Source organism: Moschus berezovskii, chromosome 24, assembly GCF_049115385.1.
Source record: "Moschus berezovskii isolate FMDL1 chromosome 24, NW_MosBer_1.0, whole genome shotgun sequence".
Taxonomy (NCBI): Eukaryota; Metazoa; Chordata; class Mammalia; order Artiodactyla; family Moschidae; genus Moschus; species Moschus berezovskii.
Window position 1 is genome coordinate 32008162 of NC_142483.1, and position 14360 is coordinate 32022521.

General features: G+C 40.7%; 1 protein-coding gene across 2 annotated transcripts in view; it reads right to left on the reverse strand.

Annotated features, from left to right (window-relative positions):
- SHQ1 (SHQ1, H/ACA ribonucleoprotein assembly factor) overlaps positions 1 to 14360 on the reverse strand; it is a 103127-nt gene that overhangs the window by 72653 nt on the left and 16114 nt on the right. For both annotated transcript variants that reach the window (XM_088831956.1, XM_055414331.2), the window contains exon 6: positions 8014 to 8141. In XM_088831956.1, the coding sequence (XP_088688082.1) occupies positions 8014 to 8141 (128 nt within the window). The remainder of the gene's footprint in view (positions 1 to 8013; positions 8142 to 14360) is intronic.

The following is a 14360-nucleotide window of genomic DNA, read 5'->3' on the forward strand; positions in this document are numbered from 1 at the left end:
AACTCATGTCCATCAAGTCGGTGATGCCATCCAGCCATCTCATTCTCTGTCGTCCCCTTCTCCTCCTGCCCCCAATCCTTCCCAGCATCAGAGTCTTTTCCAGTGAGTCAGCTCGTCGCATGAGGTGGCCAAAGTATTGCAGTTTCAGCTTTAGCATCAGTCCTTCCAATGAACACCCAGGATTGATCTCCTTTAGAATGGACTGATTGGATCTCCTTACAGTCCAAGGGACTCGCAAGAGTCTTCTCCAACACCACAGTTCAAAAGCATCAATTCTTCAGCGCTCAGCTTTCTTCACAGTCCAACACTCACATCCATACATGACCACTGGAAAAACCACAGCCTTGACTAGATGGACCTTTGTTGGCAAAGTAATGTCTCTGCTTTTTAATATACTATCTAGGTGGGTCATAACTTTCCTTCCAAGGAGTAAGCGTCTTTTAATTTCATGGCTTCAGTCAGCATCTGCAGTGATTTTGGAGTCCAAAAAATAAAGTCTGACACTGTTTCCACTGTTCAGTTCAGTTCAGTTCAGTTCAGTCGCTCAGTCGTGTCCGACTCTCCGCGACCCCATGAATCACAGCACGCCAGGCCTCCCTGTCCATCACCAACTCCCGGAGTACACTCAAACTCATGTCCACAGAGTCGGTGATGCCATCCAGCCATCTCATTCTCCGTCGTCCCCTTCTCCTCCCGCCCCCAACCTTTCCCAGCATCAGAGTCTTTTCCAGTGAGTCAACTCGTCGCATGAGGAGGCCAAAGTATTGCAGTTTCAGCTTTAGCATCAGTCCCTCCAATGAACATCCAGGATTGATCTCCTTTAGAATGGACTGGTTGGATCTCCTTGCAGTATAAGGGACTCTCAAGAGTCTTCTCCAACACCACAGTTCAAAAGCATCGATTCTTCGGCGATCAGCCTTCTTCACAGTCCAACTCTCACAACCATAGATGACCACGGGAAAAACCATTGCCTTGACTAGACGGACCTTGGTTGGCAAAGTAATGTCTCTGCTTTTTAATATACTATCAAGGTTGGTCATAACTTTCCTTCCAAGGAGCAAGCGTCTTTTAATTTCATGGCTGCAATCAGCATCTGCAGTGATTTTGGAGCCCAAAAAAACAAAGTCTAACACTGTTTCCACTGTTTTTCCATCTATTTCCCATGAAGTGATGGGACCAGATGCCATGATCTTTGTTTTCTGAATGTTGAGCTTCAAACCAACCTTTTCACTCTCCTCTTTCACTTTCATCAAGAGGCTTTTGAGTTCCTCTTCACTTTCTGCCATAAGGGTAGTGTCATCTGCATATCTGAGGTTATTGATATTTCTCCCAGCAATCTTGACTCCAGCTTCTGCTTCTTCCAGCCCAGTGTTCCTCATGATGTACTCTGCATATAAGTTAAATAAGCAAGGTGACAATATACAACCTTGACGTACACCTTTTCCTATTTGGAACCAGTCTGTTGTTCCATGTCCAGTTCTAACTGTTGCTTCCTGACCTGCATACAGGTTTCTCAAGAGGCAGGTCAGGTGGTCTGGGATTCCCATCTCTTTCAGAATGTTCCACAGTTTATTGTGATCCACACAGTCAAAGGCTTTGGCATAGTCAATGAAGCAGAAATAGATGTTTTTCTGAAACTCTCTTGCTTTCTCCATGATCCAGCGGATGTTGGCCCACTGTTACCCCATCTATTTCCCATGAAGTGATGGGACCAGATGCCATGATCTTTGTTTTCTGAATGTTGAGCTTCAAGCCAACCTTTTCACTCTCCTCTTTAACTTTCATCAAGAGGCTTTTGAGTTCCTCTTCACTTTCTGCCATAAGGGTGGTGTCATCTGCATATCTGAGGTTATTGATATTTCTTCCGGCAATCTTGATTCCAGCTCGTGCTTCTTCAGCCCAGCGTTCCTCCTGATGCACTCTGCATATAAGTTAAATAAGCAGGGTGACAATATACAACCTTGACGTACTCCTTTTCCTATGTGGAACCAGTCTGTTGTTCCATGTACAGTTCTGACTGTTGCTTCCTGACCTGCATACAGGTTTCTCAAGAGGCAGGTCAGGTGGTCTGGTATTCCCATTTCTTTCAGAATTTTCCACAGTTTATTGGAAATAAATATGAAAGTATTCAATTTGCTGGCCAGCAATAAAAAGAATGTGTATATTTTAAAGTTTAATAATACAGGTGAGTATAACACAGTTAGGAGACGCACTCTTTAAAGACTGACTTATTAAAAAAAAAAAAGATTGACTTCTAAAAAAGAAATTCATGTGACAGATCAACTGGGTGTTGACTGTCCCATTACAGGGCTCATATGAAGATTTTTCAATTAAAGAGAAGCTCTCTGTTCACTTTAAGTGGTCTGATGTGAGGAAACTATAAAAAGGAACATTTCTTCACTGTATGAAGAACACATATCTGACAAAGTATTTGAAGACCCGTATTACTCAGCAAGAACACTTGAGAAGGTATTCCCTTAGGTACAGTTTTGGAGACGTTCATTAGTTTAGCTAATAGGAAAGTGCCGGGTGATCGTGACAATAGTATCTCACTAAAGAAAAGCCTTTAGACCCTACCTGGCTAAGAAAGACTTCTGCTTCCATGGAATTCTGAATTACAAGGTAAGCATGCCCAGAACCAATGAACAACGGACCAAATCATTCACAAACACATTTATTCCTTACTCCTAAGTCATCACACCTGTATGTATTCAATGATTTGTAAAGGTTGACTTGGGAACTATGAGCTCTGATGTTATATGACCCACAGGTAAGTCTTTCCATACATCACAGATAATTTTCTGTGACTGTATACACAAGGCTGACTTGAATGTACTCTTCCAAATTCCTGAATGCTGGGTGCCCCTAACCTTCCCTTACAACACAACCACCTTTTCCTGGGTGGTCTGAGTTCCAGTTTGGCCTAAGTAGTTCATTAATAATACACAGAAGTATTTAAATTCTGAAATTCAAGCAAATAAACCAGAGATAATAAATAACAATAACAACAAACTGGGAAACCAGTAGAGAAACCAAAAGTCTGAGCTCCCCTAGGCCTTTCACATTAGAGCTATAAATCATATCACTCAAAGGGAAACTTGGGTAGATTTGCACACAGTCAGGTCTAACCAAGAGCAGCGCCACAAATAACTACAGACACGGTACCAATAATACTTGGATGCTTGCCACCACAATTAACATGTGTCAAGCATCCGTGTGACTTTAGCTACACGACATAGCAGCTTTGCTATCTAGTTCATAACATTTTGGTTAATTATACTTCTGTAAACAATCTACAGATTCCCAGGTGGCTCAGTGGCAAAAAATCTGCCTGCCAATGCAGGAGATTCGGAAGATGCAGGTTCAAACCCTGGATTGGGCAGAACCCCTGGAGGAGGAAACTGCAACCTGCTCAAGTAGTCTTGCCTGGGAAATCCTGTGGACAGAGGAACCTGCCAGGCTACAGTTCAGGGGGTCGCAAAGAGTCAAATAAGACTCAGCAACTGAGCACACAACAACAAATAATCTATAGTCAAACAAAAGCCTATTTCGGGCTCTATTTGGGGAAGAAACTGGTGCCTTAACACGGAAGCAAACGGCCCAAGACCACCTCCCAAGATAAGAAACTCCATTAATACATTTGAAGACCGCCAAGTGGCTCCCATCAAAGTGGAAAGTGACTTTGTCACTTCACTTCAAACATCATCTGTTTCTAATACTTTTAAATCTTCTTTGTTGCCTAATTCCCTTCCCAAACATCCTTGTCCTCCGTGGGTCAACAAATCATACATGATCTGGCTCTTTTTAGAGAAATGCAAATCCATTCCATTGTACACTTTCTGGAAACAGATCAAGGGAATCAGAAGAACACGTACTGCACTCAAACCCTTGGCCCAAATAGGCAGGCCCACAGTGTTGCAGCTTTCTGGGCTCATGCTGACAGTTTAGCTCCGCAAACACTGGTGCCAAACAGGATGTCCCTGCTAGGAAGTTCACCGACTATGAGTGTTACGTGGTGTCATAACAAGCAATCATGTGCCAACATTCTTGGGCTAAGATTAACCGCTGAGACACAACATGGGAAATGTGGTAAGTTCATCCTCGTGAAACCAGAGCTCAGTGGGAGCACGGCATTTAACACTTCCATTTACAAGCCTTTGGGGAGGAAGATCCGGATCATTACAGAATTGAAGACGGCAAGGAAAGTCTCCGTGTTGTAACTCAGAGCGACAATGAATATGACAAAAGTCATAATCGAGGCAAAGACAGGGGACAAAGTTTATCACCTAAGGCTTATCTGGAAATCAAGACAATCCAGCTTAATGTTTGAGGAGGAGGAGGAATCCAAGACGCACCCCTCACCTGCACTGTTGTGTCTGCTGGAAATGTCCCCCTGCAATGACAGAGGAAGAAGGCCTGGGAGCAAAGAGGGGATAAGAGGAAGAGGAGGAAGGGGGAAATTACAGCAGCAGCATGCTGCTTGAATGAGCAGAGAACTTCAAAGTTCATTTTTTGGTTTATTTCTTTTCTCCCCTATTTCAGCCTGGTTTGACGCATTTCAATGTGTGCCTCCAATTCTGGGTGTCTCAAAAAATTGAACAAGAAAAAAAAAAAATGAAAGAAGAATCATGTTAACAAAGAACTTGGTCTTAAAGCCATGTAAATGTACAAAAATTGTCATTTCAAAGGGAAGCCAGTCAATTCCTGGCTCTCCTGCCATTGATTCACTCTCTACTGATCATTTCTAACACTTACAATATGCTAAGATTTTAAGTAAATGGTCTAGTTCAATCCTCATGACAATTCTGTGAGGTAGATACAGGATTTCCACAGCAACCCAGAGCATCTGCAAAGTCACAAAGCCAGCCTGTGGAGGAGCAGGGCTTTAAACCCTGAACCCCCTATTTACCTTATATCCTAGGCATAACCAAGATTCCCTGATAGCTCAGTTGGTAAAGAATCCACCTGCAATGCAGGAGACCCCAGTTCAATTCCTGGGTCAGGAAGATCCCCTGGAGAAGGGAAAGGCTACCCACTCCAGTATTCTTGCCTGGAGAATTCCAGGTACTGTATAGTCCATAGGGTGGCAAAAAGTTGGACATGACTGAAGGACTTTCATAGGCATAACCATTACTTAGCACATTTACAAGAGGTACCATCTGTACAACACAGAATTCAAGTTCCTCTACCTTTACCACATGTCCTTGTTGTTTTTAAAAGTGATTCTTAGAATAAATCACTGTAACAGTTTAATGGACTGGGAATGTGTCTGAAGCACCAGTCTGGATTACACCCTACAGAGTCAGAAGGGACAGTGGTTAAAGGCACCAACTGGCTTATCCTTCTGTTAAAATTATACACAGAGAATGGCTGAGACAGAAAATAGGACCTAGAATACACTATAACTGATTAAAGCAAAGCAAATTAAAATTTAAATTAAAGGTAAATACCATCTCGATTTTTAAGGCAACTAGCTCACCCTTGTGGACAGAAAACTACACAACCACCAATTCCTTCCCAGACAGCTTCAGAAAGATACCACACCAAAACTGGGGAACTGACTCAAACCAATAGAAAGCACTGATGATTTAAATCTGAACAAACTTTCTGAGAAGGTCTATATGGCATATAAATCGTGTTAGCAATCCCATGCCTGAAAATTCCCCTACATGATAAGGGAGGTCTCTGAAAGATTCTTAAACTCAAATCAAATATAAAACCAAGGATTTGCTGAAAACAATGTAACAAGAATCATTATTCATAAATGATTTTCCATTGTGCAGGAGAGTCAACTCCAAAAAATTATAGTGACAATTTTCAATCTGGTAGAGAGCACCTAAATTCTAATGAAACCTAACTACAATAATATTTACTGCAATATTTATTTTGTTCTACAAATATTTGTTGAGTACCCATTATATAATAGGCTCTTTCGAGGCTCTAGAAATAGAACAAATAGCAAGCTACTGCATTTCTATGCAGAGGATCAAAATACTGTGAAGCAAGTTTCTTCAGAATCAGTGGTCAAAGAAGGTCACTGCAGAACCATGTAAACACCCCGAATGTCCACAAGTAGTCAACAACCCAAAAGAGTCACCAGTTACGACATAAAAACACAACAGAGCACTGCTGCTGCTGCTGCTAAGTCGCTTCAGTCATGTCTGACTCTGTGCAACCCCATAGATGGCAGCCCACTAGGCTCCCCCATCCCTGGGATTCTCCAGGCAAGAACACTGGAGTGGGTTGCCATTTCCTTCTCCAATGTGTGAAAGTGAAAAGTGAAGTCACTCAGTCGTGCCTGACTCTTAGTGACCACATGGACTGCAGCCTACCAGGCTCCTCCGTCCATGGGATTTTCTAGGCAAGAGTACTGGAGTGGCTTACCATTGCCTTCTCCACAACAGAGCACTAGGCAGGTATTAAAAGCTTCAGGTAGAACTGTAAGCATTGATGGAAGATGTACAACATACACTATAAAGAAAGCAAAGTGAGAAGAGAGTGCATATGAATCTATGTGTAAAAACTTCTGAAAGCAAATGCTTATATGTGGGTAGCGAAGTGAAATCGCTCAGTCGTGTCTGACTCTTTGCGATCCCATGGACTGTAGCCTACCAGGCTCCTCCATCCGTGGGATTCTCCAGGCAAGAGTACTAGAGTGGGTTGCCATTTCCTTCTCCAGGGATCTTCCCAACCCAGGGATCGAACCCAGGTCTCCCGCATTGGAGGCAGAAGCTTTAACCTCTGAGCCACCAGGGAAGCCCTTATATGTGGGTATATGTGTTTAAAATACCCCAAATTGTTAACAGTGATAATTTTCAGGAAAAGGAATTTGGAGTGAGGAGATTCTATATTCCATTTCATGCATGTATGTGTTTGTCTGTTCCTCATTTATACACTGAATTTTTGGGGGGAAAGTAAGATTATTTGCTCTCAAATAATGCATAGGATGGATTTTTTAATACATGTGTTTTTATTATATAATTTTCAATTGTACAGCATTAAAATTCAACAACTGCATATACTGCAAAGTGATCATCACAACACAAATCTAGGCATGGTATTTTTAATATATAATTAAAAGCCAAATCAGTATAACAGAAACACTAGTCCACTATTCTTGATCTATGTAAAATTGTTATAATTCTAATTCACAGACTTAACATACCAACCTCCCACTTAGAAAAGGTGTTAATAAAATGCGTGTGTGTGTGTGAGTGCTCAGTCATGTCGAACTGTTTTGTGACTCCATGGACCATAGCCCACCAGGCTCCTCTGTCCATGGCATTCTCTAGGCAAGACTACTGGAGTGGGTTGCCATTTCCTACTTCTGGGAATCTACCCAACCCAGGGATTGAACCCATATCCCTTGTGTCTCCTGCATTGGCAGACAGATTTTTTACCACTGCACCACTTGGGAAGCCCATTAATAAATGCCTGTCTAAAACTACAACTCTGTGTATAATATTTGGCTTAATGTTAAGCATGGCACAGTTGTCTCCCGTGGCTCATAAAACCCCCTGGCTCAGCCTTCTTTGGTAAAAATTGCTCTCTGTAAGGTACAGAAAGGCAGATAACTAGTCCTGCTTCCACATGAAACCACTTGTGAAAAAACTGGGGAGAACGTATCGAATTTATCCAACAGACAAAGGGATGGAAAACTTGGTCTTTTCTCACCATTACTAACACTCAAACGCCCTTACCACAGAGGAAAATTCAGATCCCACAAGCAGATTATTCAACAACTACACATGTCCTGTATGTTAATGTCCCTAAATTTGATAAAAATATTTTAAAAATTAAGAAATTTTAAAGAACCCCAATCATTCAAAAGTAAAACATATTCCAAAAGAATTTTCTGAGACAAATAAGTACTGTGTGGCATTTCTGAGTACCAGGTGAAGCTCCTATTTCCAAAATTAGCAAATCAAAATAATATCTTCACTCCATGTGACAATTACAATTGTGTGTTTATGAAAGGCAGTGCCCAAATGAGTCTTATTTTGAGTTTCTTACCTAACGCAGCAAGATTTTCTTCCTCCTGACTCTTTCCCAAAGAGGCTATCATTTCTGAATATACATCAGTCCACCAAGGATTATATTCCAAAATGTGTTTAATTGACTCATCTTCCATAAAGTCAGCTCTGGAAAAAATAATATATATGAAGGGGCTTGTTACAGAGAATTGGGCTGGTTTTCACTGTTTAAAATTTTACCTTAATTCATCATATTTGTACTAGAAATACAGCCTAATTCAAAGCACATTTCAAGGTAAGACTGAGCGCTGCTGTTACTTTCACTGTGGTTACTAATCATCATAAATGAAAAGTAAGCCTCAGACTAAAGGGATGTTTGACATTTGTGATCTTTTTAAACAGAAAGTACAGAGAAGACCAGGCCCCTCAAAAGTCCTACGTCCCATACCACAGTCATGTGGGTTGAAGCAAATCTGAACACACAATGCTCATGAAGACTAGGCCTTGTGCAAAGTTTGCAAATATTACAAATTTTCATAAGGTTATAATAAATAGTATTTTAACTCCACCACCACCAACAAAAAAAAAACACATGAGAATATTTAGGATACCACATAATCACAGAGGTCTCTCTCTCACATACACACACACATCTCATTTTTTAGAATGTGCACTCACATTTCCTTCCAAGATGCAATCTATTTCATTTAGTGATGCTAATATTTATAGACCCTAACTCAAAACTATTGCAAAAGATAAAAGGAATTTTCATAGAGAACAGAAAATTACTTTTCCTGTACTTTACTTTCTCAGTTTTAACTAGAAAAATAACTGCTACATTCAAAGTAAACTCTTTGAAGACACTTATTTAGAAACTATGCTGTCTTACAGCTTCCCAGGTGGTACTAGCGGTAAAGAACCCACCAGCAAATGCAAGAAACAGAAGAAATGTTGGTTTGATCCCTGGGTCAGGAACATCCCCTGGAGGAGGCCATGGCAACCCACTCCAGTATTCTTGCCTGGAGAATCCCATGGACAGAGGAGCCTGGTGGGCTACAGTCCATAGGGTCACAAAGAGTAGGACACAACGGAAGCAACTTAGCATAGCACACACAGCACAAATACTATCATATATTCAAAGTTGGAAATTGGAAAAGAATGACAAAAAGTATAACTTTAGGTGGAAGATTCATTGATATTTCAGGTAATTAGAACCTCAAGATACTGGTTGTTTCAATACACTGGATTTTCTAGCTCACAGTTTTCATACTTTAAAGACTTTAATAGACTTTAAAGACTGTCAACTGAGATACTGAAATCTATTTAAAATGAGAAAGGTCACAGATAACTTACTGAGTTTTTTGGATATGGCAAGCACTGCACTAAGGGCTTTTCATTCATTAGTTCCTTGAATACCCACAGCACTTCATTAGGCAACAGGTGCTATTAATACTCCCCTTTTACACGACTGGAAACTGAAGGGCTGGAAAAGTTGTGTATCGGGGTTAAGATCAAAGAACCAGTGAGAGGTGGGGCCAGGATTTGGACCCCTTTAAGTCTTAGTCTGAAATCCAAGCTATTAACCAATATAAACATTCCATTTTTATGAGTGAGGAAATGAAGCACATTTTGGACAAAACTGAACAGCAATTATCTTGAAAGAGTAATTCTCAGCACCAGTTCTTGTCAGGAGCAGGCTGCTGCCCAGGACTCTGGCCAGGACAGTTAGGTGGACCACAATGCCCTCCGCAGAGACAGGAACACAGGATGTTAACAGACTCGACTGGAGAGGGAACGGCTTCTGCTTTGGGATGAGTTATCTGAGGTATCCTTGTAGGACAGACAGAAACTTGTCCCACAGGCAGTCAGATATGCAAACCTGTGCTCAAGAGAGACACACAGAAGTCCTGAGCATTCACACAGTTTCTGAGGCGAAAGGAGAGGACAGAACACCCAGGGGGAAGGGGCGACATGTGAGGAAAGGGTGCTGAAAGCTGGAGCACTGTTTAAGTCAAGGGCAGAAGAAGAAGAGCCCATCTGAAAAGATGCTGTTTTTTCTGCTAGGAGAAAAAATAATAGAGGGAAAATCCTCTTGTAAAACAGTATCTCTGCCACCTTCATGCACACCCCTCAAAAACGTCAAAATGTTTTGAGTAAAATCTCACTATTACAGTCCCTCATCTAAACAGCGATGGTTCATTCCTTGTGATGCCCAATATCTAGGTTGACTGATGCTCTACTTTCCAGAATAAATTATTCTCAAGTTTTAAAATGCCATGAGTTCACTGGGCATTCACTGAGTGCCCTCTCTGTGTGGCATAAGAGAGAAGACCAGTAAGACTCTTGCCCTGTCCTTCAGGGCACCACAATTCAATGTGAACAATAGAAAAAAAACACAGAATGTTACAAGAGAATGCGGTAAAAACAAGATGAGCTACAACACATGAGCAATTCCTATGCCAAGCTGGAAGTGAGGGTGCCAGGGGGTGACAATTGAGCCCAGCCTTACAGGATAAGTCAAAGTTATTCAGGGAAAGCAGGAAAAGGGGAAACAACAGCTGGAAAAGGGAAATTAGGAGTAAAATATGTGTGAGAAGTGGTGTGGTACAGGTGGGGAGATGCAAACATTCATTAGTGTCGTCATTCGAAATGTGGGCAGGGGGTGGCAAAATAGACGCCACAGAGGCAGGTAGCATCCAGATCACGGAAAACTCTCTACACATGCTAAGGAGTTAGGAGGTTATGCTTTAGGCAAAGGAGAGCCCAGTAAGGCCTTAAGCAGATTTTCACTCTCAGTAGACACTGCACTGATGGTTTTATGGTTGATGGATCTGCAGAAGAGCCCAGCTGGAATGAGAAACGCCAGCTGGGCAGTTAGGGGACAGCTGCAACAAGCCAGACACAGATGAGGGCCAGGAAGAGATGGAGTGAAGCAAAGCAGAAAGAGATAAATGGTACAATTTCAGGATTGACTGCAAGTGTGGAATAAAGAACAAGTCCAAGGTGAATCCCAGGTTTCAACCTGAGTGACTGGGATGAAATAAAGGGCATCCTACCAAGCAGAAAATTCAGGAAGATTTTACAGGTAAAATGATGCGTTCGATTTTAAACATGTGGAAATAGAGGAGTCAGTGAGATGTCCAGTTGCTCTCTAAACCCTTCACCTGGCTTTTCTTCACAGCACTTATCACAATAGAAATACTTTTAATTTTCCCACTGGAGTGTAAGCCCCATGAGGGCAGCTACCATACCACTCTCTGCCTGCTGTCTGCAACACTGCCTGACATGGAAGTCATTCAAACACATACTGGTAGAACAAGTAAGTATATACATGAAAGAATGAATAAGTGACATTTTATTCCAGTGCTTTTTCCGAAGGTTGCTATTTTGAATAAAGAACCGCACTGGGAAGGAGGTGAACCTTTCTTTTCAGGCTTCTAATTACTACTTGTCGTTTTGAGGTCTCCTCAGTAAATCCAGGAGCTTGATCATTCTATCATCTTCTTTACCAAATGTATAGTGCTGAACATTACAATTTTACATGACTCCCCAGATTAAGAGGTATAAACTACCATATATAAAATAAATAAGCTATAAGGGACATATTGTACAGTACAGGGGATAGAGTCAACATTTTATAATAACTTTAAACAAAATATAATCTATAAAAATTGTGAATCACTATGTTGTACACTTGAACTAATATAATATTGTAAATCAACTACACCTCAATTTTTTAAAATAAGTAAATAAATACAAGAAGGTCTTCTCTTGGTCCCAAAAAAGGCACTTCAAATGCGATACAATCACTGTTGTCCCTTTTCTTATCTTGTAGTTATTTTGAATGTTAACTAAATTCTTTTATTTTCTCCAATAAGGAAATAAGTGAGACTTTATGAACTGGTTAAAGTAAAATATATGCCAACAATAAAAAAAACAATTTGACTGGGAAGGAAAAAAAATCCAAAACCAGGCTCAGCTAGAGAAATATGGAAACTATAATAAGCAAAAAAGGAAGGACTATCAACGAATGTTTCAAAACTCCTTGAACATACTTTACTGTAAAAATAATATCAAAGGAAATTTAAAATGGCAAGAAATGGATAATCAAAAAGTATAATGGATCAACTTTACATGCTTAGCATTCTGCTGGGATGCAAAACTTATGGGGGGAAATTTCACACACTAGCACCCAGATTTTACAAGAAAGGATTTTTAAAACAATAACAACCTGAAGTCATTTACATGTGCCTTTGGAATGTATAAATTTTTGTATATAGTCAATTTACCTCACTGTGTTCTGCCTTAGGGTAAAATTTAAATTAGTTTTCCTTAAGCTACTGAAAAACCTGACAACATGAAGAGACATGACTTGTGAGGGCAAGTCAAACAACTTGAAAACGTCATGTATTATGCCAATGTAAAATACACTATGTATTATACATGCATATCACATTCAGTTCAGTTCAGTTCAGTTCAGTCGTGTCCGACTCTTTGCGACCCCATGAATCACAGCACGCCAGGCCTCCCTGTCCATCAACTCCCGGAGTTCACTCAAACTCATGTCCATCGACTTGGTGATGCCATCCAGCCATCTCAATCTCTGTCGTCCCCGTCTCCTCCCACCCCCAATCCCTCCCAGCATCAGACTCTTTTTCCAGTGAGTCAACTCGTCGCATGAGGTGGCCAAAGTACTGGAGTTTCAGCTTTAGCATCAGTCCTTCCAATGAACACTCAGGATTGATCTCCTTTAGAATGGACTGGTTGGATCTCCTTGCAGTCCAAGGGACTCTCATATCACATTATATACAAATAAATTCTAATACAATACATGCAATGTATTGTCTTCATGGTAGGTAAGAATTTAAAATAAACCTTTTCTTCCACTGTATTAACCATTAAGAATGACAAAATAAGCAGTGATTTTTAATTGAAAATTTAAAATTTTACTTGCACTTCATTTAATTCAACACATTTGGGCGAGTCAGTCAGCTAATATAAACAATGAGTAAAACAAAAATGACAAATAACCAGTCTTATTCCTACCAGCTTCCCTCATAGCTCAGTCGGTAAAGAGTCTGCCTGCAATGCAGGAGACGTGGGTTTGATTCCTGGGTCAGGAAGATCCCCCGGAGAAGGAAATGGCAACCCATTCCAGTATTCTTGCCTGGAGAATCTCATGGACAGAGGAGGCTGGCCGGCTATTATAGTCCAAGGGGTCACAAAGAGTCGGACACGACTTAGTGACTAAACCACTATCACCATTCCTACCAGAAAAGTCACAAAGGATCTTTACCTCCCAACTCTTACCCTCCAACTTGCCCAAGACTGAATTTAAACCGCTCATGTAAAAAGAACCCTCCTGGAGTAATGCAAAGAACATTTCATGCATGCTATTAAAGAAAATGTGCTTCTGGATAAAGACACAGAAGATAGAGAAAAATAAGGGCTGCTTCTAATATTAAACTGCTAACTATAAATCCCAATTTCTTAATTCTCTCAGGCCATATCACTATTCTTCAAGTTTTAGAAGAGAAGAGATAGGCAGTTCAGCTAATTAAGCTCCCTCCCACTTGAAATTTCTGTCTTGTAAAGCTCAATCTGTTTTCATGCTTGCCCAGGAAATTTGCTGACAATGAAATTTCCGATTTAAATATTCAGCATGATTTTAAATGGGTTTCTTCAAATTATTCTTCAGTGGACATTTAAAATCACAATTGGAGAGATAAAGGTAATTAGAAATGGCAGTGTAAACGGAGTTGAATCTCTCAGATGTCCTCCAAAATATAACCCACCCTACTCTTACACAGCTTCCCTGAGGATGTCAAAGAGTTCCACCATTCATCATCACATATCACTCAATCCATTTGCACCTCACAAGATATATTTCTGCCATTCCAATTAGCCTCCCATTGAGTCACAGGAGATAGACTGTTAATCACAAGAGCAACAGCAGTTAAACTGAAATAGTGTACATGAAAAGGAAATACAAAATGACAAATGGAAAGACTCTTTTCAAGTCCCAGATGAGTCACTTAGCAGCGGTGTGACCTTGGGTGAGTCCTTTAACCCCCCCTTCCTCACTGCTGTGAAAACTGAAATAATCACACATGAGAACTCGATAAGCTGAGAGCACTATACAAGAGCATAGCTGCATAGGTAACAGCTTAGAACCTGCCGGCCCAGAGTATGAGAAGAATATTACCTGAGGTCTATATCAAAACACTACTGACATCCTAAGAAGGCTGTCAAGTACTCACAGAGGCCTGGATACAATCACTTCCTTGCAAGAAGTGCTGCTATTCATGATCAATGAGACACATCACAATCTTTCCAAGGCAAGTGATTATTTACCTACCCCTTAGTTTTATTCCTTCAACAAATATA